A 27,382-nucleotide genomic window follows, 5' to 3' on the forward strand; every position below is an offset into this window, starting at 1 on the left:
TAGAACAGCTAGAGTTGATGAGTCTGCTAAAGCCTTGGCTATAAGAGAGATGTGTCTTTTAGCTCATACAATAGAAGCTCATGCATTAAGCTCCAGTGATCACAAGTTTGATCCTGGCTAACAATGACAGGGGCTGTCAGCATTACATATGTAAATTAAGCATAAAATACACCCTCCCCCAAGCAATTTTGGCAGCAGTCCATCTAACTCCCTTCCCCTGCTGGTGAGATTGTCCCACAGGTAATAGTCCCTTGGCCACACCACATTTACTCCTGGGGGACTTCTGTGCCAAAAAATTAAAAATTCGGTACACAATGTTTTAAAATGCTGCATATTTCATTTGTCAAAACACCACAATATACCATAATCTCTTCAGTTTCAATTATTTTGGTAATTTATTTCAAAATACCTGTCAACAAGTATGTCAACATTACAGTCAACAACAACAACAACAAAAGATTCCCCCAGGAGTAGAGAGTTCAAGAAACTGCTATGACAACTCAGTTCCAGTTGGGGAGTGCTGGAGGGTGCTGTGTGGTGCCCCCCAGAGCCCAGACACCCACACCCCCCTCAGCCCAGCTGTGGGGCATTCCCAGAGCCCAGACACCCAGGACCCCTTCCTCCAGAGCCCAGCTGCAGGCCACCACCCCCAGTGCACACACTAGCACTGCCCTAGCCCAAAGCCTTTACTCCCCCCAGCTTATTTACTATCCCACTGGGGGACACTGTGTGGCCCTACCCTCCCTCACCCTTTGCCAGAGATGGGTCTCCTGGGCCCTCTCCTGTCCCCGAGTGGAAGATAATCAAAGCTGGGCAGCCAAAGTGTTCAGAGCCTCCATCCACACCAGGCTGGGTGCTCCACTCACTGTGAGCTGGGCTCTGCAGAGTCCATCAGCCCCTAATGGCCGCCAGCAGCACTGCAGCCCCAATTCAGGAGGTGGGGGAGGACACAACACACATGAAATTCTGTACATAACATTAATCGTGCACAAATTCTACATTGCATAGTGGCACAGAATTCCTCCAGTAGTACACATTACCCATCCACCAAACCACACTCACAGCAGCAGTCCAAGTATCTCTTTGTGGAGCTGTCAAATTGTAGTGTTAAATCTTAAAAGCACGCCCTCACAAATAACTTTTTCTGTGCTGTCCTGTATCAGCCAAAGATTAAGGATTCAAATTTTCTAAAACTTCTTTGAAAATCACAGGCTATTCATCTTCAAAGATGATGTGCACTGACAGCTTCAGTAGAGTTAATGAGTGCTTAGCTTTTCTGGGTCTGCATGGGGGAAGCTTCCTAATAATCCCTCCCCCCCCCCCCAAAAAACAAAACAAAACAAAAAAAAACAACTGTTCCATACTTTTCCCACCTATACCCAACAACCCTCCAAGTTCACACCCAGGCTCCTTCCCTACATGGTGGTCTATTTTAAAGAGGAGATTGATATTTTTAGTTCTACCATTTAAACACGGTCTACTGATATTTTGAAATAAAATGCAATGTATTGTGTCCTATTGTACTATGAAGCATATTTATATACAGAACATTCTTATTCAACAATCACACATTCAAAGACTAACCCTGGATCTTAATGGCACTTGCAGTATTGATCCAAGTCTGCATATCTCCAGCAGAGGGATATGAACTGTTGATATTAAATGTTGTGTTCCAATAACGCTGAGCTTTTGACCAACAGTCAGGAAATCAAAATCAAGGTAAACGCTGTCCTCCACCCCCTTCTCAAAAAGTTAAATTCAATGTGTTGCCCAAATTCTCATTTGAGACTTTTGTCAAGGTCTTAATTTATATATACTTTAATGCATCAATTCATTTTGAGGAAAAGCTATTCTAAAAATACTTATCTAGGAGCACAACATTCAGCTTCCCGAACATACTCTGGACAAGAGCTTTAAAGGACAATTCACCTGTTGCATCCAAAACACCTGGACATATGTGAAAGTTGCAATCTGGAGTGATTCCAGGGATTGCAGAAGGGAACCCCAAAGCTAAAAGCATGAGTCTCTACAGCTTGAACTATAGAGCCAGTTATTTGTTGGTGGGGGCTTTAACAGGCTCACCTTCTCTTTGCATCAGGCACCGAGGGGGACACAACACAGTAACCAGTAGCTTACACATATCCACACAGTACCTGTACCTGGACATGAAAGATCTATAACTGCACATGCATGTGGACATGTCCCTTTTTCCAATAGACAAAGATTTTTAGGGAAGGTAAAAGGTGCATATACATTTTGTGAGCATGGTTGTCATGCCCTCCTTCGACAAGGTCATCAAAGATGCCTTCAAAGGTGCCAATCCAGCATAATGTGCAAAAAGATATCATAATCCTGCCTTCAATGTGTATGTGTGTGACTAGAGAGAGACAGACAAACAAACACACACACACACACACACACTGAAGGCAGGATATATAGAGAGAGACAGACACACACACACGCACTCTGAAGGCTGGATATAGACACACACACACACTGAAGGCAGGATTATTATACCTTTTTGCACATTATGATGGATTGGCACCTTTGAAGGCATCCTGATTTTCAGGTTAACACAAATGTATAATCTTTTGCATACCCTAACTGTATGGTCATTTTATGCATACGGTCTTTGCTTTGATATAATGCTGCTGCTAAATAAGTTTAACAGTTCAGCAGCAGAGCTTATGCAAATACCACCCAAGGGCAGTAATGATCGTGGTAAGTTTGTGTCTGCACACATTAAGAACCCCTTTAGGTCCAGCTGTGTTCGGTCATTGCATCAGTTTTCCATTGTAAATAATGTGATTATCCTGGTGTCTGCTAGTGCTACTATAGTTACTGAAAAAGTCTATTTTATATATTCTGTAAAATCAGTTTCTGCTGCAAAACTGTTGTTCTTGGCTGAAAGGTAGCATACAAGGGAATTTGTTCTCTGCTTGATGCATGCTGCCTGCAGTTAAGTCTGGGTATATACGGAGACAAGAATTTACCCTTTGGATGCACTCCAGGAACCATTTGCATGTAATACTTTTCAAACGCCCCCTCCCCAGTCTGTTGGGTAGTTTTAGAGTTACTAACTGCAAAATACATTGCTACTTTTCTAGTTAAGGATGCTCTTTTGCCCTTCTATAATTAAAGCCGACTTTCTAAACCCTACTAGGATCATTCACCACAATGTGGACTTAACACTTTTATATTAAAATAACAAATGAAAGTTTGTATATTTGAAAATTGTGAAGTGCACACTTGCAGTAGCTTTTCACAACACCATTATTTTTAGTCTTCATATGTCTATTACCATAGCAAAGACTTCAGATCAGTTAAGAGATTTAAGTATAGAACATACATTTTAAAAGTTATTTGCATTCAAGCTATCATGAAGGTGCCTCTCTTTGTATTACAGTTATTGTGGAGGTATTGGAATAGCGAACAGTGAAATATCTAGACCAATGAAATAGTTATAAGAACGCTGGTTTTATGGGGTGAATAGGGATGTTTCTTTGCACAAGTGACTAGTGGGGGGACAGGACCTTAACCTACACAGTCATATAGGAAATCTCTAATCTGCACGTGGAAATTTCAGTTACATATTTAAATTGGCAACCACCAGATTTATATGTATAATTATTTTGTTCATGAAAATCTGGTGGTTACCGATCATTGCATGCCATTAGATTGAGCCCACAATATTGATTTGTTTCACATGCAAATCTTGCACATGTAAAGGTCCAGATCAACACAGGTTGCAGTTTTGCATTTTCTTTGAGTGATGGGCAGATTGAGAATACCAAGTCCGGGTATCTGGATAGTCTGACCAGAACCACACTGGATCAGAGAAAATTGAGGAGGGGAAAAAATGGGCTTGCTGCCTATCCTTAACTGACTGTGGCTTTGTGAATAGTGAACTTTAAAAATACAAAAAAGAGAAGGAGTAGAGGAAGTCTCAGAATAGCCTGTTGCTCAGTTTTCACCTAAGGAACAAGAAATCTGAATGCGTTTAGTGGCAGACAATAAGTCTATGAAACAAAGGCACTGAGAACAAATGAACTAAGATACAAAAAGCCATTTATACAAAAAAATGTGGTGGTGTTAAGTCACCTACACAAGCTAGTATTAAGCTACAAACACAGATCCACCAATTCTATAAACAGACACAGGAATGTTCACATGCCACAGGACCTAAAAAGACTGCTGATAAAAAGGGAGTCCATAAGTATTTAATTTCACTTTTCCTGTATGGCTCCTTACTGAATGTTTTTAACTCTGACTCACTGTACACTAACTTAGGTGGAGTCCCAAGGAGAGCATCCAATGCCTCAGGGCTCCATTAAAGAACTTGATTCTTCTAAACAAAAGGAAAGCCTAACCTTGAAGTAAAACCTGTTTTGCTCTAACAGTACAGCATTCCCAAAGACCCTTTGACAGTAGCCTAGAGATTGTGCTTTGTTGAGCCATCTTCGTTCTCCTGGCCTTCGGATTCTGATTCTATGAGGTAAAAAGAAAAAAAAATAAAACTTTTCAGCTCTTTTTGAACAGGATTTACAGTGACAGTTATATCATTATTCCTGTAAATAGCAATAATAAAAGATATGAATAAAGATTTGCCTCATGCATCACATTTCCTAGGAAGAGATGGCAGACATGGAAAGTGGCTCAGCAAGAAACAAACTGCAGACAAAAACAAACAGGAATCCTTGTGGCACCTTAGAGACTAACAAATTTATTTGGGCATAAGCTTCTGTGGGCTAAAACCCAAGCTTATGCCCAAATAAATGTGTTAGTTTCTAAGGTGCCACAAGGACTCCTCTTTGTTTTTGCTGCTACAGACTAACACGGCTACCACTCTGAATACTGCAGACAGAACACTTTATTCTACTCTCAGTTATACTCCATCTATTTCAGTTGTACAGGTCTAGATTTAGAACAGAATTGGGTCACTATGGATAATCTAGACCTAACTTTCCCACAAAATAAAGTGAGTTCAAGTATACACAGTTATTTTTTATTAAATTTAACCAATCCATGTATAACTCTAATCTATATGTCCAGGTGGGATTGCTGCTGTCCAGAATACAAGTTACATACTGCAGCTGATGTGCTCTGTCAAATAAATCAGTTTCTGAAAACTATCACGATGCAGTCTGTTCACAAAACTATAGATGGCAGTACAATTAGACTGAGATGCATGTCAAATATTTGCTATCAAAAATCTAAATAAACCACCACACACTCCCAAACTGCCAACTAAAATCAAGTGAAAAAGTTAACATTATGCTGAATCTCTGACTTATTGTTCGCCTCTGAGGAAAGTATGTTGCAAATGCAATTCAATTTCAAACCAAACTTCTCAGGCCAAATTTAATAGTGCAAAGTCATGCATTTAGGGACTAACAACAAGAATTTTTGCTATAAGCTGGGGATGTATCAGTTGGAAGTGAGAGGAGGAAAAAGACCTGGGTGTATTGGTTGATCACAGGATGACTATGAGCCACCAGTGTGATGCAGCTGTGAAAAAGGCTAATGCAGTATTAGGATGCATCAGGCAAGGTATTTCCAATAGAGACAGGGAAGTGTTAGTCCCTTGTACAAGGCACAGGTCAGACCTCATCTGGACTATTGTGTACGATTCTGGTCTTCCATGTTTAAGGTTAATTCAAACTAGAACAGGTGCAGAGAAGGGCTACTAGGATGATGCAAGGAATGGAAAACCTGTCTTATGAAAGGAGACTCAAGGAGCTTGGCTTGTTTAGCCTAACCAAAAGAAGGTTGAGGGGAGATATGATTGCTCTCTATAAATATATCAGAGGGATAAATACCGGAAAGGGAGAGGAATTATTTAAGTTAAGCACCAATGTGGACTCAAGAACAAATGGGTATAAACTGGCCATCCACAAGTTTAGTCTGGAAATTAGACAAAAGTTTCTAACCAGCAGAGAAGTGAAGTTCTGGAACAGCCTTCCAAGGGGAGCAGTGCAGGCAAAAAACCTAATTGGCTTCGAGACTGAGCTTGATACATTTATGGAGGGCATTGAATGATGAGACTCCTTACAATGGCATGTAGCCGACCTGTGACCGCTAGCAGCAGAAATCTCCAATGGACGGTGAAAGGACCGTAGATGGGGATGAGTTACTACAGAGAATTCTTCCCCAGGTGTCTGTCAGCTGGGTCTTGCCCATGTGCTCTGGGTCTAACTGATCACCATATTTGGGGTTGGGAAGAAATTTTCCTGTGGGTCAGATTGGCAGAGACCCTGGAGGGTTTTTGCCTTCCTTTGCAACACGGGGTTTGGGTCACTTGCACATTTAAAGTAGCGTACATGGTGGATTCTCTGTAACTTGAAGTCTTTAAATCACAATTTGAGGACCTCACTAACTCAGCCAGAGGTTAAGGGGTCTATTACAGTAGTGGGTGGGAGGAGCCCACCCCAGCCCTGGTGCCGGTGGAGTTGCCTCTCCCTCCCTCCCTCTACGGCCCCGGTGCTGAGAAGCTGTTATTTCCTGCCCCAGCTCGGGGCTGAGGGGTTGGCTCTCCCAGCTACAGCAGGCGGAGCTGGTTCTCTCCCCTTCCTCCAGCAGCCCCGGTGCAGGTGGAGCTGGCTCTCCCTTCCTCCCTAATCTTGGGGACAGAGCAGTTTGCTCTCCCTGCCCCAGCAAAGTTCTGTGCCCCCCACTGATTGGGGGGCCTGTGCCCCCCACTGATTGGGGGGCCTGTGCCCCCGCTTGCCCACCCTTGTGCATGCCCCTGCACTGGAGTAGTGGGGGGAGAATAAATAAAGTGTAAGACTACTGCCGGACATACAAACATTTTAATTGGTCAAAGTTTAACATTCCAAGGCGTGTGTTAAAAGGACAATCTTTCAGTTATGCTGCCACCTATGTGGTGGAATTGCTGTTCATAATCCCTCCATAAAATTCTGAATATTAATAATGTTTGATAAGCTGATACCACTGTGTTTAGCAGCCACAAATAATCAGCAGCCCCAAGAAATTGAAGGAAACAGTGTGTCAAATTATCAGTTTGAACTGAGCAGAAGAGAGGGGGCAAGTCAACAGTGATAATTATACACCTGCCACTCAAAACAACTAACATGGGGCAGTCTTTAAAGGGACAGTTCACCTGTTCTTATACCAGAAGGAAAGTGTTTACCATTTGAGGGCACCAGAAAAAAGGAAATGTGGGCCCAAACACCCATTCATTTCCCTTCCCATTATTCCTTTTTTAACAGCAACTACAGTCCTTATGCCTTTATGATTGCTCTTCTCGTTCAGGAATTCAGTGCTATTCAGTGAAATTCACACGGCAGGACACATGGAATTCTAAGAGCTCAGGACTTCACATGGACACTATTAATGACATGAAAAACAGTCAGTGGTGCCTGCCTTCTAAAGACTAAGATTGTAAAGAATTTAGAGCAGGTCCTGTCTTTTACCATCCATCTGCATAGTACCTAGCACAGTGGGGCCAGGGTCCTGACTGAACCTGTAGGCACTACTATAATACAACTAACATCTTCAAAATGGAATGGCCAAGAGGCTACTAAATACTGTTAACTTAAATGGAATTGTACCTTCTTCAGCATTTTGCAGCCACTCAACAAATTTCTTCATCTGGTCAAGAAATACACTTTTGCCTTTCGCAAGATGTGCTTCTTTATTCCACTTCAGGATGGCTTCTTCGCTCAGGACATCAGCTGAAATTCAGAGCAGTGGTTGCAAAGATAAGCATATTTTTATAAGACAGAAGACAACTGAAAAACTGCTAGGTTTTGAGGCAGTAAGAAGTGAATCACTTTGATCATAGTGAGGTGAGCTTTGAATCGGCATTGTACTTAACACTAGGCTGTAACTGCAGAATGTCATATAAGAGATCGCAGCTGTGTCACATACCATAAAGTCAGTCATTAACTAAATATGTTAGTCTTAAAATAAACTATTCAATGTCATGCTTCTGTAAAGAGTAATTACTCCTCTATTCAATTGGCTTTAAATAAGAGATATAAAAACACACCAATTGCAAAGGAAGTCAATAAAATCTACCTGTATATCTTAGGACTCACCTCAGTAAGAAATACTGTAGTTTCTTTTGCTGCTGACTCAGAGCTATGCAAGAGTAAAAACTGCTAGAATTGTGGTGAAAAAAATTAACAAAAATTCCATCCTAATGTGAAGTCTCTTATCTTTCCCAGCTGACTAAACAGTAGTCATCAGGGGAATCATTTAAAGGGACCATGCTCCCAAAACTCTTCTTTTAAGTGTCGAGAACAAAATAATTGAGGACAAGAGAAACATCAGGCTTAATAAACTCAGCCAGGATGCCCACTGATCCTAGCTGATGTGAAACAATAAGCTTCTAGCCCAAGTGACAGAGTTTCTGCCATCCAACCAAGTCTTGCAGCTGAATAAGTGACTGTCGTGGAGCCAATATCTGTGATGCACTTTAGCCTTCAGGGCCATTGGATGACATAGAAGGCCAGAATAAAAACAGCACCTTTGGTTGTCGCCACCATTTTCCTTTTCACGTACTGATCAAACTAACATCCTCCTCCCCATAATCAGCACATTTTTGAAAGTGATTTACATCAGTTTCTTCAGTGCTGCCTAGTATACCAGGAATATGGGATTCCCCTTGCTACCCTGCTGAATACCAGGACACAGCCATATTCTACTGTGGCACAAAGTTTATAGGCAGATGCCAGCAGTGAAGGACAGAAGAAAATTAACTGGATCAATTACAATGAAATAAATGAACAAACATCTTTAAAACATCTGTGTAAACAGAAACAGGACTGAGACCACAGACTCACTTCACATAAGCCATGGAACAGCAAATAGATAGTAGTGACCTGGATCTATTTGAACTGGTAACCTAGAACTAATTACAAATACCCTAAGCCAACCAGGTTTCAGTAGCTAAGCCAACCAGTCACTCATGGGTAGAAACTGAATACACTTGGGTCTCCCTGGAGATTTCAGATCTGCTGAAAACAAGTGAAATGTGTTTAGAAGTCCCTCTGGTCTCACAAGGACCGTTTACTATCAAAAGCCATCATCCAATTTGACATTATCAGCAAACAAACAAGCTGAAGGTAGATGAAGAGCAGGAGTGTCGCACCTTTTGAAAACAGTGTGGTGGCACAGTTGTGTGCGCATGCGCAAGACTACAGAATTCCTGTTTAAGACTACGTCTGCTTGTACCTACAACCATCATTCTCTGCCCTTGTAAAAATTCAGTTCCAATATTTAGCTAAAAATGTAGCTGAACAACAAAAAATCCACTATTTTGCACTTGGAACCTGTACTCAAAAGTACTAGAAATGGTAGAGTTATGAGAAAAAATTAGATACAGGAACTAAATAAAGTTTATAAGGAAGATGTGACATTTGGCATTAAACAAATGTCAACCCAATATTCTTTACCGTAGCTCCAGCATTTTGCTGGCATTAGGTCTATAACACACATTTGGACTCCGATTTAGAGGATATAAGCTACAAGCTTCAAAAGTATTGACTTGGAACTTTTAATAGAGATTACAAATATAATTTCTTCATGAAAAAACACTGTACTCCAATACACTGTATAGCGCGTGCATGAAATTCTAAGAAATGCAGCAACCGATGACACAGATTGTCAACCTGTGCATCATAACCCCTGGGAGAAAAGGATGTTGTGACTAGCCTCCATTTTTTTCTGGCTAAGTGGGGGTGGGGAAGGGATCGAAACTTTTATAACATGGGGTCATAGGTATGGAAAATATTGCAAATGCACATCACTGAACTATTGGCCCCTATTCAGTATACCATATAAGTAAGTGCCTAAAGTTAGGCACATGCTTTCCTGAATTGGGGCTCTGAGGATCGTGGACTTGCAATAATAGTAGAGCCCATTCTAGTGGTCAAGCATTACAAAAATTAGATAGGTCTAAATCCAGGATAGTAAAAAGTCTCATAACCTGCCTGAAAGATGAGAATGGCTCCAAGATGGTGGGGGAGAGATTTGCCTGCATATGATTCTCTGGCACTAAAATGAAGTGAATGTTCCTGCACTGACAGAAAATGCACCCAGAGAAGGAATAAAAATACCTTCAGTTACAGAAATGACAATCACATCTTTCCTTTCATTTCTGAGAAACATCATTGGTAATTCATTCATGCCTCCAGTGTTTGTAAGGGATAATATTCTCCTGTCAGTGCAGAGATGCTCAATTAAGCAATCAGCCAGGACAGGGTGTAGTTAATGATAACCCTCTGAAGAAATGGGAACACTGGGGGTGATTTATTTTAGCTACAGTATTTCTGATTAAAGATTATGACAATTATTTTTTACATGCTGTAATAGTTTCAGTTGAATTTTATGGTTGGCATGGTTCTGTGTTGTTACATCCTCTGCCCCAGGTGATGTCAGCCCTGGAGATCCAGAGCTGGTTTCCCTGCCAGTGCAGCTAACTACTACTCCAGCCACCCACCACCAGAACCCCAGGTTAAAATCAATCATGAGAGGGAGAGGTCCCAAGGCACACTTCATTAAGGTGTCTTCACTGCAGACTTAACTTGAACTATAACTCAAGTATTGCCCCTAGCTCAAGTCCTGTCCATACACAAAAACCCTTAACTTGAGTGAGGTGGTGCTTTTAACTTGAGTTAAGGGGCCCATAAGGTGGTACAGGCTACAGCTTCTGTTTAGCGCAACTTATCGCACTGTAGCTCATGTGTTGTTTCGCAGTGTGGCTGCTCTCACTCGAGGTAGGCTAACTTGAAAGGAGTTAAGTTAACTGTAGCAAAGACAGAACCTTAGATGGGGCTTTTTGATTATCATTATTATTATGCAAGTAATGTTACCCACAGTTTAACTGTGGCAAAATGCTTGCATTTCTGTTGTGTGTATTTTCTGCTGTGAAAGGTTCATAAGCCACCTTCCACTTGCTAGGGAAGATAATTGGAGTAACTGAGTAGAAATAATGAAATTTACCTCATAGAAAATTGTGTGTAAATTAAGCTTGAAGATCTCCTTAAGTGGAGGATTAATAGATTGCATGTTCAGAGAGGTGGTTCAAATTGGTCTATTATAAAGACCCCAAAATGAAGACAAGCAAAATAAAATCATTAGCATCTTCAAGGCCTCAGTCAGGTGCAGCAAGTGAGTGTATATCTCCCATGAGAACTCCCAATTATTTCAATCTCTTTAGGGGGTTCTGCAAGGCCAGAAACGTCTTCAGGAACTTAATAAAACGTAGCTTTAGTGGCCTTTAAAGAACAGAAAAAAGGTTTTATTCCATGTTAGGAACATTTGTTCTTCAAGGATGAAATCCTGGCTTCACTGAAGTCAACAGAAGTTTGGACGGAGACCACAGCGTGGCCAAGATTTCACCCCGGGTCTCTAAGTTAGAGATAAATTTAGTAGAGCTACAGGAGATTCTGTGCTTAATGAACATGATATAATATGCAATCCAATATTACTTACATTCAGTCTTTTCCCCACTATAGTTCAGCCGGAAATGAAGATGTTTTATTCAAGGAAAGTGTGGGCCCCTTACTGAATGAGGGAGGCAACCTCGTGACAGAGGACGTGGAAAAAGCTAATGTACTCAATGCTTTTTTTGCCTCTGTCTTCACGAACGAGATCAGCTCCCAGACTACTGCACTGGGCAGCACAGCATGGGGAGGAGGTGACCAGCCCTCTGTGGAGAAAGAAGTGGTTTGGGACTATTTAGAAAAGCTGGACGAGCACAAGTCCATAGGGCCACAGGCACTGCATTCGAGAGGCTAAAGGAGTTGGTGGATGTGATTGCAGAGCCATTGGCTATTATCTTTTAAAACTGGTGGCGATCAGGTGAGGTCCCGGATGACTGGAAAAAGTGCCCTTCTTTAAAAAAGGGAAGGAGGAGGATCCAGGGAACTACAAGCCAGTCAGCCTCACCTCAGTCCCTGGAAAAATCATGGAGCAGGTCCTCAAGGAATCAATTCTAAAGCACTTAGAGGACAGTAAAGTGATTAGGAACAGTCAGCATGGATTCACCAAGGGCAAGTCATGCCTGACTAATCTAATTGCCTTCTATGACGAGATAACTGGCTCTGTGGATGAGGGGGAAGCAGTGGATGTGTTATTCCCTGACTTTAGCAAAGCTTTTGACACCGTCTCCCACAGTATTGTTGCCAGCAAGTTAAAGGAGTATGGGCTGGATGAATGGACTATAAGGTGGATAGAAAGCTGGCTAGATCGTCGGGCTCAACGGGTAGTGATCAATGGCTCCATGTCTAGTTGGCAGCCGGTATCAAGCGGAGTGCCCCAAGGGTCGGTCCTGGGGCCAGTTTTGTTCAATATCTTCATTAATGATCTGGAGGATGGCGTGGACTGCACCCTCAACAAGTTTGCAGATGACACTGAACTGGGAGGAGAGGTAGATACGCTGGAGGGTTGGGATAGGATACAGAGGACCTAGACAAATAGAGGATTGGGCCAAAAGAAATCTGATGAGGTTCAACAAGGACAAATGCAGAGTCCTGCACTTAGGACAGAAGAATCCTATGCACTGCTACAGACTAGGGACCGAATAGCTAGACAGCAGTTCTGGAGAAAAGGACCTAGGGGTTACAGTGGACGAGAAGCTGGATATGAGTCAACAGTGTGCCCTTGTTGCCAAGAAGGCTAATGGCATTTTGGGCTGTATAAGTAGGGGCATTGCCAGCAGATGGAGGGACGTGATCGTTCCCCTCTATTCGACATTGGTGAGGCCTCATCTGGAGTACTGTGTCCAGTTTTGGGCCCCACACTACAAGAAGGATGTGGAAAAACTGGAAAGCATCCAGCGGAGGGCAACAAAAATGATTAGGGGACTGGAACACATGACTTACGAGAAGAGGCTAAGGGAAACTGGAATTGTTTAGTCTGCTGAAAGGAAGAATGAGGGGGAATTTGATAGCTGCTTTCAACTACCTGAAAGGGGGTTCCAAAGTGGATGGCTCTAGACTGTTCTCAGTGGTAGCAGATGACAGAACAAGGAGTAATGGTCTCAAGTTGCAGTGGGGGAGGTTTAGATTGGATATTAGGAAAAAACTTTTTCACTAGGAGGGTGGTGAAGCACTGGAATGCGTTACCTAGGGAGGTGATGGAATCTCCTTCCTTTGAGGTTTTTAAGGTCAGGCTTGACAAAGCCCTGGCTGGGATGATTTAGTTGGGGATTGGTCCTGCTTTGAGCAGGGGGTTGGACTAGATGACCTCCTGAGGTCCCTTCCAACCCTGATATTCTATGATTTAGAATGGACTGAAAGCTTACATCATCCTACGTATGATGGCTGGCCAGTAGAGATCTGGGGGAAGAGTGAGGCTTATTAATTTTTTGTTAGACCTGTGTTGCTGTTGGGGCTGTACTTGCCAGCCTCTGTTTATCGTTAATTGTACTTTTAAGAGTGTAAAGGGTGCTCTTTTACATATTTCTTATAAATATAAATAAAATATATACACAGAACAGAACATTTTTGGTCTTTTGCACTGATAAGAGGCTTGATCCTTCTCATGTTGAAGTCATTAGCAAACTCCCAACATATTCAATGGGATTTGAATCCGGTCTTAAAGGCTCTACATGGCCGAGAATTTATTATAATTAGAGCTCTAATACAGAACTTCTTAAAGGTCTTGTTTTATTATTGGTTCCTGGCTTTAAGACTTCCAAATGCTTTTACTGCTAAACTGACAGTGGATCAGCAATGTGGAGGTCCTTATAAATAATTACCAAATTTGACTACCAGTTTCTAATTATATCAACTAAAAGAGATTATATGTACAAACTTTCTTCAACAGTAATGAAAGATTAGAACCAGGACCCTCCAGCTGAGGCCAAAATGAACACCATACGCATCAGGGGTTGTTCAAAACTTGCTTAAGGCTCACCTGCAGACTCCTCTGATCCTGATGTTGCTCAGATCAACACAGTCCAGCCAGATGAACAAAGTTACACCGAGGTGCAGTGGGAGCAGGAGAGTCGGGGAAGGGAAAACCTATCGCCTAGGGCTGGCATAGCTCAGGGATATCCTAGTCACATCCCTTTCCGTGCTGTGCCAGCAGCAGGGAGGCATAATAACGTAGGGGCCCCTAGATCATCTCTAAATCACTAGAGGATCTCCTTTACATGAGGATGATCCTCTCTGGGCTGGTTAAATTGGCTTTAAAGGTCAGATTGGCACAAAGCTGCCACACTGCATGAAGAAATCTGGACCTATATCTGTACGTTACAAAAGGGACAGATTTTAGAGTAAGAACATAGAGTCTCAGCTTTTCCAGTTTACATTCAGACAGACACTCTATATTTTGCTGATACATTAAGAGAAAATTCCAGGTTATCCTCTTAGAAAGCAATTCAGGTTTATGGGGCTATTTTAGCCAGAAGCGTGGGGAAATATAATAAAATTAGGATTATAATTTAGATGTTAGGAATGCCCCTGCAGGTAGTCCAAGGAAGACATTATCAAAATCACAAACAATTAGGTGCCTAACTTTCATTGTCCAACTACCATTTGCACCTTTGAAAAACTCCCTTGTAATGAATAATGTTCCACAGAGTGAGAATCCAGGGTGTCACACTGTGCACTATCCAAGAGAGTTCTGAGGGATAGTTGCTGGCATTTCTTAATCCCAACCATAGCTATTCCATATGCTGTGTTGATTCACCATACAAAGAAGATGATCAGGTACTCTGAAATCTCTCCAATTCATGGCCCATCCATTTTACGACTTGGAGATCCCAATTAAACCACAGTGGCCTTTGGGCCAAAGACAATCAGTCCTTCAGTGAGGGGAAAGAGGAGCTGCTGTCCTCTCCACATCACCACAGCTCTTGGTAACCTGGTGGACTTCTTAGCTAGCAGGTGATTGCACACGTGAAACTACAGAGATGCGTAGACCTCACAAATCTCCAAGATTCTGATGAAATAACCTGTTTGTAGCAATGGTAGGGGTGGATGCAAGTTCCACCCCTGAAATGGAGATGGTGACAGTCTATCCATGCAACAGACATGGCCCAATATCTAAAATATCCATGCCAGACTCAAATATTAAGTAGGGGTACATGGCTAGCCTTAGAGAAGCTATTCCTGACTCTCTGGGTAAAACCCAGGGAATATATCGCTTGGAGGAAGCCATGGACTGGCCCATGAAAGCAGATGTTGACATGCATATAGAAATGCTAGAGGACAATAATCCATGAGGCCTTCAACACCATACAGTCTCTGTTAAATTCAGCCTGGCATCTATTTCCAAGCAAGTATGAATATAAAAACCCTTCTTTATCATCATTATTGGTGGACCTTATTACAGATCTGACAGGCATGTCAGCACTCTGATCACTGTAGCCTCAATTAGTTCCCCCCATAATCAGTGGCTGATTAAATAATTAGCTAATCAGAAGGAGAAGCTGGGGAGGTAAGGGACTAATTAGCCCTCAGCTGACCTACCTGATAAAAAGCCAGGAAGGAAGGGTTACAAGAGAGAGAAAGACAGGGCTAGCTGAACCTGGAATGAAGGAGCTCCCTAGAGAGAGGGAGACCACCTTTCCTCCTAGCACCCTGGCAAAGAAGAGCTGAAAGAAGTAGAGTTAAAACTGTGATGTTGCACTGTACTGGGGTTGGTGGACAGGCTTAGAATAAAATACAGCCCGCATCAGAAGATAGGGACAGCATGGCTGTCCCAGTCCTGACTGTAGTCACTGCTATATTCTGAATTGGGCTCAAACTGGCAAAGAAAGAGAGTCTATTACTTGTTATAATTTCTCATCAGATATACATTTCCTCATAAAAGCAACAGAAACATATTAAAGATATTATCCATAACAGCTGTACAAATAATTCTCAATAGCTTTGTTCCTCATGCATTTACATTGTTACTTATTTAAATTCATTTTTGGTCCCCTACACCACAAACTGAAGACAAATCTACTTAAACTATTTATGTTATCATTTGTGGCACTTAACTTAAATAACATGCAGAAAAGTACAATGCTCATCCAGCATATACAGAGTGAACTAAGGATGGAACACCATCTATTGAGGATGTATGAAAGAAAATCAAATTAGAATGTTTGTGTCTTGTTAAGCCTTAATTTTTCTCAAAAGGTCACATTTTCTATTTTTTTATGCTACTAGGGTCAGTTTATGTAGACATAATAAGGATAGGAATAAATATTGTTGACTCACTTATTTCTGCTTTCTGAAAATCTATATGAATACTTTAGTCAACAGCTGTGTGTATTTTTGAAAGTATACGTGAACACTCAATATGAACAAAAAAAATCTATACTGAGCATTTCTAGTCACACTGATTTTCCCCCTTCAACTATTTATAGCAAGAATGTTAGAACAAACTGCTTATCACCCACCTCTCACATGCAGTGCAAGACTATTAGTCTCTATGACAACCTGAACTGAATAAACGTACTAAGAAGACATCTATACTACAAAAATGAAATCCTGGAAATAAAGGCTTCTCCAAGGATCTGACAGTGCCTACCTATGGCCTGATCCTGCTTCCACTGAAGTCAAGGCAAGATTTGCCAGTGACATCAATGGGAACAGAATAATGCCCATATAAAAGCCAAAAGACCTTGATCACTATTCTTTTCAAGATAACATTGATCACCCCCTTCCCTCCCTCATACAGGTGAGGCAGCTGCACGTATCACAGTTGTGACTCCATGATTTAGGGCTACCCAGCTCCAGCATAGCTTAGAGGAGGAGGAATTTGCTTTAGCTTACTGCTGTTATTAGGTCCTTGATGCCAGCAGGTCTAGCAGAACTCAGGTCTACCATATCTATTTCAACACGCAAAATGCCTGTAAACCCCCCCCCCCCCGCACACAAACACACACTTACATCATTGGTGAGGGGGTGGCTTGTGTAAGAAGTGCCCATGCCCACCTCCTCCATCTCTACGGCAATGGAGAATCTCCTTTTACAGGGGCAATTCTATCTCTGGCTGGTTTAAGTGGTTTCTGCGCAGACCAGAGAGACCAGCTTCAGAATCTAAATACATGCCAAACTTACTCATTATCTTAGTACAGTGTGTTCCAGTAGGCACAGGACACAATGTTCACTGTATAGCGTACTAAGGCGGATATGGACATATACCTTTGTAAAAGAGTACCACTATCTTCTGAAAGGCTTTCATAAAGTGGATGTTGTCATAACAGTATTCCTGAACCTTCTGGAGAAGAATTAGCTCTGAATGGCCTTGGGTGCTGAACACTGCCAGCAGGGGTGCATATTGCTGGAAGAGGGGGGAAAAAGGCAAATTATTTTATATAGAAATACTGAAAGTGAAAAATCACAGACACCATTACTACAATTTAACTCCTTGTAAATTTCATCTTTGGAAAAACAATCACCTAGAGAAAGATGTGGTTGCTACACTGACACCTAGAATTTATTGCCAATAATTGCAATTTTATTTCATTAGTGCCATTTACACAAATGCACAAGCTTTTGTAAGACAAAAGTTGGGGAACTTGCAATGGATTATTTTAATGTTTCACTTTGCTATTGAATTGTGTAAAGTGAAGTTATAAAACCCATTATGTCAGAGTATGGTTATTTGTATGCTGTTTGGTACAACAGAAGATAAGCAACTATGATATATGATGTTTCAACAATATTCTGGATGCTACATGTTGCAAAGAGAGCACCAACAATGCCACACACCCAGAACTGATGCTCCTCATAATCTGAAATCCCCAGTTTCACAGAGGCTTATAGAGATCATAATAAATCCAGTATGTGAAAACCATTAAATTGAACATGCTGGGGCATGAATTAGAAGTGACCTTTCCTTGTGCAAAGAACACAATAGCTTTTCCAGTACACAAAAATAAACCATTTAATACGGTACACTGGCAAGGTAGTAATGGTCCTTTTTATGACCTTTACCATAACAATTAAAGATCCAAAGAAAAAAGGTAGCTGCTCGTAAAAGGTCAGAACTCCATTTTGTTATGGAAATACTTCTCTTCCTTTTGAAGAAGGAAGTTATGCCAGTTATGACCTTATTTTCATCTGATCGTTCCTTCTAAATAGTCAGAATTTACCTTTCTTGCTTTCTCATTTCTTTCCCTCTCATTAGGGGGTTGTATTGAAATCAGGGGGATTACTTGCAACCTTAAACTTAAGCATATGCTTAAATGGTTTCTCTTCAGTACTGGGGCCAGGGTACTCGGCCCCTTACAATTTTGAGCCTGAGGGGAGACAAACTTCACCTGGTCTGCCCCATTGCCCAAATGTACATTTTCAAAGCTACTGCCTACATCATTGCCTAGATTGGTGAAAATTTCATTCCTCAACATGTCCTTTTCACACTAAAAGGGTCACTTCAATATAAGTGTGTTCATAGACTGAATTAAATAGCTTCACAGTGGGTCAGATCCTGAAGTTCTTACTTAATAAGGTCAATGGGAAGAGGACTGAGTAAAAGCTTCATAAGCACTTGGGCCAAGTATTCATGTTTCTTTTGAAAATTGATTCATCAGCTATTCTCCTTGGCAGAGACACAAGCTACACAGTTTGTGTAATAAGAGCTTGGTAATTTGAGGTATAGTATTGCAAGGTTCTTTTTTCTAACTTTTATTTAAGCTCCCACCAAGCAATTACAACTACAAAAATTGCTAGAACTTAGTCAATATTAGCAAGTAAAATATTCACACCCTCCCTCAGTATACGCAAATATTTATCAACAGTGCAACAGTGCCAGCCCTGAAGTGCAAGCTTGGGGTATTGAGATCCTTCCCTCTTTGGCCCTTCAATTGTCCAGCATTTGTTTAATTGGATACAGATGTTGAGAGAGATAACAATACATGCTATGTGTCTCTATTCAATAATGTCAGTGGGACTCCAATATTGTCCAGAGATTAAAATCTCCTGCTGCTACATAAATACTAAGGAGTTTATTTTAAAAAATATAGCCCAAATTTTTGCAGCTTTTAAAGTCAGTGAACTAGTGCCTCGATGTTATTATTCAGGAAGGGCTTTAGAGTGGAGAGATTTCAGTGGGAAAAGCAATCAGTCTTCTTAACCCTGAGGTTCTCAAAAACTGATCTGTGGGGGTAGAAGGAGGCAATAATGAGTCCATAATGCTACAGGAGCTGGCCAAGTCAAGGATTTGCCCAGGAAGGGCTTTAAGGACTTATACAACACAGAGACCCATTGAAGAGGGGCCCCTCTTTATTCATGATGATGGAAGGCCCTCTCACAACATACCAATTGGTTACAGTTTTAAAAAAGGGGCTTACAAATCTTGGGCTACCAGTGCAAGAATTTGGTTCCCACTCTTTCTGGATAGGGGCTGCAACAGCTACAGCCCTGCTAAGGCCAGGAGCCAAACTGATTCATGCAATTGGCCGATAGCATTCAAAGGCATACAGGATGTACGTGAGACCTCAGGTAGAGAATCAGGGCTTATTTTCTTGTATTTCCACTTTCAGAATCAAGCAGACACGCCAACTGAGCAGTGGGGTGGACTTTGTATACTGGGCAGCCAGATGGAGCCTCCAAGGTATTGGCCAGTTCACACCTGGGCCTACGGAGTGAGGCAATCCTGAGCTGGCATGGAAGGAGAGGCAGGCTATGGGACCGGCTGACACTCCTTGTACACTCTTTGGCAGACTGGGAATGGACACAGAGTGCAAATATTGTTCACCTCAGTTAAAAAAGAAAAAAAGGAAGGAAAGAATCAGACACTCTGGAAACCTGGAGAGGGAGGTGAAAAGGCAGCCAAGCATATTGTCTGGAACAGCAGGGAGCCGACCCCCATCTTTCCTGTACTGTACTATTTGTTGCCGGGTACTCCCAGATATTTTAAAGTGAATAAAGCTGTAGCTTAATTAAACTATGGCCATGGCCTCCTGTTCTTCTTCCAGCATGGACAGACAATGTGCTGTTCTGGGTTGAGACAGTGGGTTTAGGTCAATGTACATATCAACAGGCCAAGCCTGCAACCTTTACACAGGCATGAGATCCCACTGATCTCAATGGAACTACTCACAAAAGTAAGGACTTCTTCCGAGAGTAAATTTTGCAGGACTGGATTACAAGACAACAATATTTGTATATCACAATGTACTGAAAAACAACTTGTCTATTTATTTCTCTTTCCAGTGTTAATATTCTGAAAGCTGTCCCTTAATACACATGAGCTGCATTGTTAATACTACACCCTATGTTTAAAAAAAAAAAAAATCTGACCTCATAGATGCAATGCTACAACTACGAATTAAGTGATTAAACCAATCACCACCCCAAAGTGGTAAATAAAGCCACTGCTGGAACTCCAAAATGCATCTTCCTGCTGGAAGACAATTGTGTTGAGTTTTTCTTCCCATCTGGTCCCACAGCTGGAAAAGGCTCCATGACCAACATGCAAGGTGCAAAACCTATGGAGATGCAGGAACCCAAGCTTTGTGTATGCTGAACACAAACCTTAGGAGAAGGAACTGAGGAAGACGGGACAGCAGTAGTGGGCAATCAATATTAGAGATTTGGAAAGGTGAGAGGCATTGTGTGCAGAGCACAGATCCATGTTATCATACATGAAACTGGAAGTTCAGCAATTTCCCAACCATCATTTAAAATATGCTTGTCTTAAAAGACTGGTGAGCATAGTCTCACTCTCAGAGTTTACAAGTTCACCAGAACTCTTCAGTGGAATTATGCTCCCCTCCCCAATTCAACTGGCTGATACTAATTCTCCAATTCTTCCCAATTCAGTTGGGAAGTACTAGCCATAATATTGTTGGTGTTTTTGTTTTTGTTTTAAATGCTTCTGAATACTTTTCAGCCACATTGTAAAGTATTTGTATCCTTATGAGGTCACCTTATGTTCCTCAGTACTTTGGCCAAAAGCGATGACAGTCACCATATAGCAGGCACAGGGCATTATTCCTCATATATGCAAGATGTTGTTCTAATACTTAATATCAATGTCACACCAGGTCCTATGCCTTCCTGATTTAAACGTCCAAAAAAAAGTTTACTGACACCTGTGGAGTATTTTCTTGTTTACAGTCTTGGCACATGCACGCTCATACACACCTTTAGATGTTTAAGTGCTTGTTCTGCAACCAGCTCTTCCTTCTTGTTCCATTCAACGGCATTCATTATACACGTCCACAGGAGTCCAATCACTGCAGGCTCTGGCAGATCGTTTCTCTTCATTTCCTCTTTTACATAAAGCACTACCTGGTGGAAGAAAGAAACTTCCCACAATAGTTTGTACAGTTAGATAAAATTCTGAACTATAAATACACTAAGGTGTGGGTTATAACAGAAAAAAAGTGGAATTAGCTGCAATCACGTAAGAAAGGCACGGTTTTTCCTTAAAATACCTTATCGAGTAAAACTTGTTCATTTTTCAAGTCTTTATGTACAATGTAAAACTAAAATAATTCTAGCACCATTCTTGACAGCACAGAAGCCCTGTGATTATGTTTTTGTATAGAATTAAAATAGGAGTAAATTAAATAATTCTAAGATGGGTAGAGAAAGCCTGTGGGGTATATACATATTTCCCTATAGTCACTGTTCATTTAAGTCTTTGCCTAATTGAGTAACAGTCCGAATATAAAAATAAAAAACCTCTCCCCACCTCTTTAATTGGACATTCCTGAGACAGACGTTCCTGTAGCTCTTTTTGAAGTTCTTTACGAGTCCCCAGTGACTGCTGGACTCGGAGGAAATCTGAGAGCTCTTTTAGCCGTGCATCAGTGAAGTACTTCGCAAAATGCTCCACATTCTGCCGATTGGCTGGAAATAGTTCCTAGGAGGCAGAGAATGCTTCTCTGTTAAATAAACTACCAAGAAAGCTTATGGTGAGGAAGGAGAACTGGTTAAAAGAAAATTAATGTTTGCATTTTCAGTGGAGAAACCACATTAATTTTTATATAGGCTTGTTTTAGAGATAGTTGGTAACAGAGAAAAAACTACAACTCTTCAGGTTATATACAAAGAAAAGACAAGTAATTTACAAATTAATATTAAGTCTGCATATTCATGAAAAAACCTTGAGTTTAAAATAATATTTCAAAACATAGACCATAAAGCCATCATGCTAAGATCAGAGACTATGAACACAGAGCATTTCTATATATTTACATTTTGAGAGAATATATCAGTGTGTTATTTACCATATACTGCACAAAAGTGAATAGGAATATTTCTGAGAGCCATCCAATAAATATGGAAAATTATTGCATTAAATAGACAGGACACCATTAAAATAACTCATTCACAAGTGTGGCATCATTCAGCCCATACAATTCACAGCAATAGCAGACCAGTGAATTACGAGAATCCAACCATGAAAAAAAACAGACGACAACTCTCAAGTCTGCTACTACAACTAGCATGTCATCTTGTCAGGGAGGGGATGGCAGTTATTTACAGACCAGTTCCCGGTGTCTGAAAGAACGATTCATGATCTGGATAACAGGCCTTATGACAGACACTAAAGGAGCACACTCTATTTACTTATCTGTCTTGGTCTACAAGTACCTACACAGGAGATATCATCTGATACTGAAGCCTTTTAATCTAGTAGACAATAGCATTATACATTATCCAGTTGCTAAAAGCTGAAGATAGCAATGTTCAAACTGGAAATAATACATAAAGATTTTTTTTTAAACTATGTGGGTAATTAGTTATTGGAACAGATTACCAAGAGATATGGTAAATTTTTCATCACTTGGACTTTTTAAAATCAAGATTTGATGTCTTTACAGAAAAATATGATCTAGTTTAGTTGCACATTGGGCTAGAAAAAGGAATTACTGGGTGAAACTCTCTGGTCTGTGTTATGCAGAAAGTCAGATTTATAATCTGGCTTTATAATCTATGAATCCAAGCGTCTTCAGGCAAATGCAAGAAGAGACCTGCACATTAGACAGCAAGAATCAACTATTTCTTCCCAGGAACCCACAATTCTCAACACTTCAGGCTGTTGTTGATCCAAGAATTATATGCATGAACCGCAAGGCCATTGGCCTGACCACACACTGCTCCTAGTGGTTCTGCAGCTATCATTTTAGAACCACTGACTACCAAAATGCTTAGTCTTGTATTCACTTTATGAGGATATCCCAACACTATTTCACAATTTTAAATTATAGAGCTATAATTCATTTTCAAGAGTATAATAATTTCATAAACCACTGCAGCTTCACTCATGGTTTTCTGCAACTAACAAACTATGTCAATAAAATAAAATCCTCAAATACACACATACTGGTTATTTATACTCTGTTATTACCAGAGTTTCAGTGGACAGTGACAAATAAAAGTTAGTTAATTCTCTGGCTTCTTAAACTATATTCTTCAGTCTTCCTGCTATGGAAAAACAAAAAAGTGGATCGGAAAAAAATTACAGGACCTGATGCTTTAACAATGATGCAGGGACAGTAGCTCTAACATTATTACTGTGATTCAAAATATGTCAGTTTTTTGGGAGGGAGCATTAGTGGGAATTAACATTTATGACAAAGTAGCATCTGCCTTATATATCCTCCTCTTCCTAAAACAACAAAAACTCCCAGAAAATACATGGTACTTACTAGCAATCGCTTGTCTAAGTTGGCTTTTCTTAAAGAGGAGGTAACTGAGTTGGCATCTTTCTCTGCTATCCATGCTTTGAAAAGCTTTACAGCAAAAGATGCCGCAATTCCTATTTAAGAAAATAAAGTAAACAAGAACACACACTTCAGCAACTTTTGGAATGAATTAGCAATGCTTGAGAGATTTTAACAAACTAGGTAGAAAGCAAGATTGTGTGTTCTGTGGATTCTTTGTCAAAGATAACAAGCATTTACAGTTTGTGTTTAGATTTTTTTTATTTTAAATGCAATCTTATTTTCTTTAATTACTTTGCAAAGTTCACAAGTACTTTCAAACATGCTGTTTTTATATTTGCATTGAACCAATCAGATTTCCCCAATTGTTTTCCTTGCAATTGGTCTTGTTTTCATTTATAGACTATGTTAATTGTTGGATCATATTAAAGAAGTTCTGTATTAAAATCACAAATGAGTTTGATTCCCCATAGTTTAAATTCCAGGGTATTACTAATTAAGAGGTCTCTTGGTTTTTGGTACTGTTTCTCTCCCTCTTTTTGTGAAACTTGCAAGCTGCTAATTGCGTTAGTACATTCTAAGACAGAGTCTGTTCTCAAAGCAATTCACACAGAGAGAGACTCAAAGCAATACTCTGTAACAACAGAAACAGCACCCAGAGACTCCCCACCCCTCTGTTGTATTAACAATTGTGATTAAAATAGAGATAGAGGATGTATGTGGATGGATGCCTTGGTGTGGGTAATAACTGAATGATCAGGGAGCTGCCAGCCTAAGAATCCAGTGTCCATCGGCTGAAGAAGGCGTCAAGTGGAAATAACCAGAGGAGCCCCCCCCCCCCCCCCCGGAGGGCAGACTGGAATCCACCCAACAGCCTCAAGAATGGGAGAACCAAAGAACAAGATAACATCTGGCAGCACAGAGCCGTCAGGAATGTGCTATCTGCTGATTGATTCAGCAACAGCATGATGAAGCAATTCCCATAGACTGGCATAGGAAGAAACTCCCATAAAAATGGACTCTAGAAAGTGAGAACTTTGGGGTCTGATTCTGCAAACCAACTTCCAGGAGCATCAGATGAGCATCTGACAAGGCCCTGCTCCCTCCTCATGTCCAGGCCACCTGACCAGTGGCTTGGCATGAGCAACTCTAAGGCTGGTAACTATGATAACAACCTTGCAGAACCTGTGTGTGTGTGTGTGTATGAATGAATGTGTGAATAAATATAAGATTGAATGGAATGTTATAGCTATAACTAACAGCTTACTAAGATTCTTTCTGTATTCACAAAAAATGTGGTATTTTGCCTTTTCCCCTTTAATAAGATCCTGCTGGTTTTTATTTTATTGGTATAACACAACGATTTAAAAAAAAAAACAAATACATGAATTTTGACAGATTTAAATAGGGAATCAGTTTAGGTAGAAGGATACTTGACTGTCTAAATAATTTGAAAGAAATTAAATTATGCACTGGAGGAAACTTGATGAAAACTCTCCAGAGTTATACAGTAAGTGCTTTATTATGATAAACCAAACACTACTTCCTTTGTAATTGGTTTAGATTAGTGAAGAAAAAATATACAGTATGTATTATTTTTTCTTCTGTGTTCCTGTATCTAGAATCACCATGGGATTGTAGCTATTCAAAACACTTATGTAATATCTTAAAGTAGGAGTGCATTCTCTTTGAAATTGCATAGGGTTTTTTACAGGTAACTTTAATGACTTTTTTTTGCTGTGTTTGCACAATGCCTAGCCCAATGGGGTTCTGGCACATAACTACAGCACCTGGGTGCTAACATCATAAAAATAAACAACAGCTGCCCCACCGGCTCCCCAATATTCATCATCTTCTCCCTCATCTCAAAATCATCTGGTTTTAAAATGAAAATAGGACATAGCTAGGTGAGCATTGGCCTGCTAAACCCAGGGTTGTGAGTTCAATCCTTGAGGGGGCCATTTAGGGGTCTGGGGCAAACATTGGGGACTGGTCCTGCTTTGAGCAGGGGGTTGGACTAGATGACCTCCTGAGGTCCCTTCCAACTCTGATATTCTATGATTCTATGATTCAAAGGAAGCAAGCATGACACAGTTGTTATTTGCCAATTTACAGACACTCATTTTCTCTCTTTTCATTTGTAGCGAATCAAACTATCTTCTGAAAAGATTATTCCCTGAGTATCCCCAAAGAGAAAGAAATAATATGCACGATTTTCAATGACACTGGTATGGCAGTTTTTCCAATCTTATGTAGTGGAACGTTGGCTGTGGGGCATGAGCATGAGACGAGTGCTAAATGGAACTGCAGATGCTCAACGCCTCTCAGGATCAGGCCTAAGACTTTTTACTTTGCATTTTAGTTTTATATTAGTGTATCAAGTTGAAATGGACATGAAGCAAACATACAGTTACATAGCCTCTGACTATTCAGCAGTGAGAAAGTGTGTGTTCGACTTACACAAGATTTAAAGAACAATGCATGCCTATGATTATGTATCTGCAAAACAGCTCATTTTTAACCACAGCTCACTCTACCAAAGTTTAAAAAAATTAATTATGCATTCCAAAACTGAATTTGGATAAAAGACAACATAAGTCATTTACAGTTAGAAATCATTATCCACAGTTTATGTACATACCACTCACTATAGAATACGACATTCTAGAAAACTCAGGAGAGGGAAACATTCCATTTTGGGACCATAAGGATTTTTCATGCAGCAATGCCTTTCAGCACAGCTATTACCAAGATTTTGCTTTAAACACACCTTTTCTACTGAAAGTCTGATACCTCACAGCAGCTACTTGGGCCACATGATACTTCATTGTATGGTACAGATCAATAGTGTGTAACAGCAAAAGGCTGACTGGCTGCAAAAAGCAATAGAAAAAACATGCAAGTTTTGGGGCAAATATATGCCAAGAATCAAAAGCACTAGGAATAAGTAAGGAGCTGTCAGAAGTTTAAAAAGCCTAAGAATATGGGTTCATACTGTAAGGTTTTTTGCTCTCGTTTTACACAGGGCATAAAATTGTATCCTTCAACATTAATTTGAAATTTGGCATTTGTAGTTCAAGGTAAAAATAAATCCTAAGCTTTTGTGTTTTCAGATGCCTCTTGTGTTCCTGTAACTAAAAAAGGCTGCCATTTAAAAGCACTACAGGCCATTAGCCTAAAACATAGATTAGTGCTTTTGTTTGGATTTTCTCCTAGATTTATTCCCATCGTGAAAGCTGTGGGTGATGGCAGAGCAGGGCTGCAGCTGTGGCCTTTCTTTCTGTAGCATTTAGAAAACAAACGTAATTAGGGTTAGCATGCAGTAAAGGAGAACATGTTCCACTCAGAGCTGCTTTAAACAGTTGCAGTATTTTGCAGTGAACACAGCTTCATTTTAAAAAATACCTTTGTAAAAAAGAAAAGTACAACATTGCCAGTATGTGTATGAGTTATGATGGGAAACCCACATTCACAGACCAATCTGTTGGGTGGGGGGGGGAGCATCTGGAAAAATATTAAGTCTCCAAAGCAGAAGAAATATCACAACGCACCATAAGATTGAAAGAACAGTTACTTACCCTACCGTGGCTGTCTAAGGTTATGTAACACTATCAATCCCACTGTAGATGCACAGGTGCCTCATTCATGCGAGTTCAGATTTTTTTAATGGGAGTGTCCACTGGGGTCACATATGTGCACTGTGCTTTTTTGTGCTCCCATGCAAGGACATAAAGGGCAGAGTGGCCATGACTTTCCTTCATGTATCAAAGACTTTGTTTGCTTAGGAAT

General features: G+C 40.6%; 1 protein-coding gene across 8 annotated transcripts in view; it reads right to left on the reverse strand.

Annotated features, from left to right (window-relative positions):
• Nucleotides 1-1,486: 1,486 nt before the first annotated feature.
• The window catches only part of BZW2 (basic leucine zipper and W2 domains 2), a 78,508-nt gene continuing 52,612 nt past the window's right edge, over nucleotides 1,487-27,382 (reverse strand). For all 8 annotated transcript variants that reach the window (XM_084619893.1, XM_084619890.1, XM_084619892.1 and 5 more), the window contains 6 exons: nucleotides 23,579-23,688; nucleotides 21,616-21,786; nucleotides 21,063-21,209; nucleotides 17,115-17,253; nucleotides 7,572-7,694; nucleotides 1,487-4,488 (listed from right to left, as the gene is read on the reverse strand). In XM_084619893.1, the coding sequence (XP_084476019.1) occupies nucleotides 4,433-4,488; nucleotides 7,572-7,694; nucleotides 17,115-17,253; nucleotides 21,063-21,209; nucleotides 21,616-21,786; nucleotides 23,579-23,688 (746 nt within the window). In that variant the 3' untranslated portion in view covers nucleotides 1,487-4,432. The remainder of the gene's footprint in view (nucleotides 4,489-7,571; nucleotides 7,695-17,114; nucleotides 17,254-21,062; nucleotides 21,210-21,615; nucleotides 21,787-23,578; nucleotides 23,689-27,382) is intronic.

This window comes from Lepidochelys olivacea (genome assembly GCF_965140295.1).
Source record: "Lepidochelys olivacea isolate rLepOli2 genome assembly, chromosome: 2".
NCBI lineage: Eukaryota > Metazoa > Chordata > Testudines > Cheloniidae > Lepidochelys > Lepidochelys olivacea.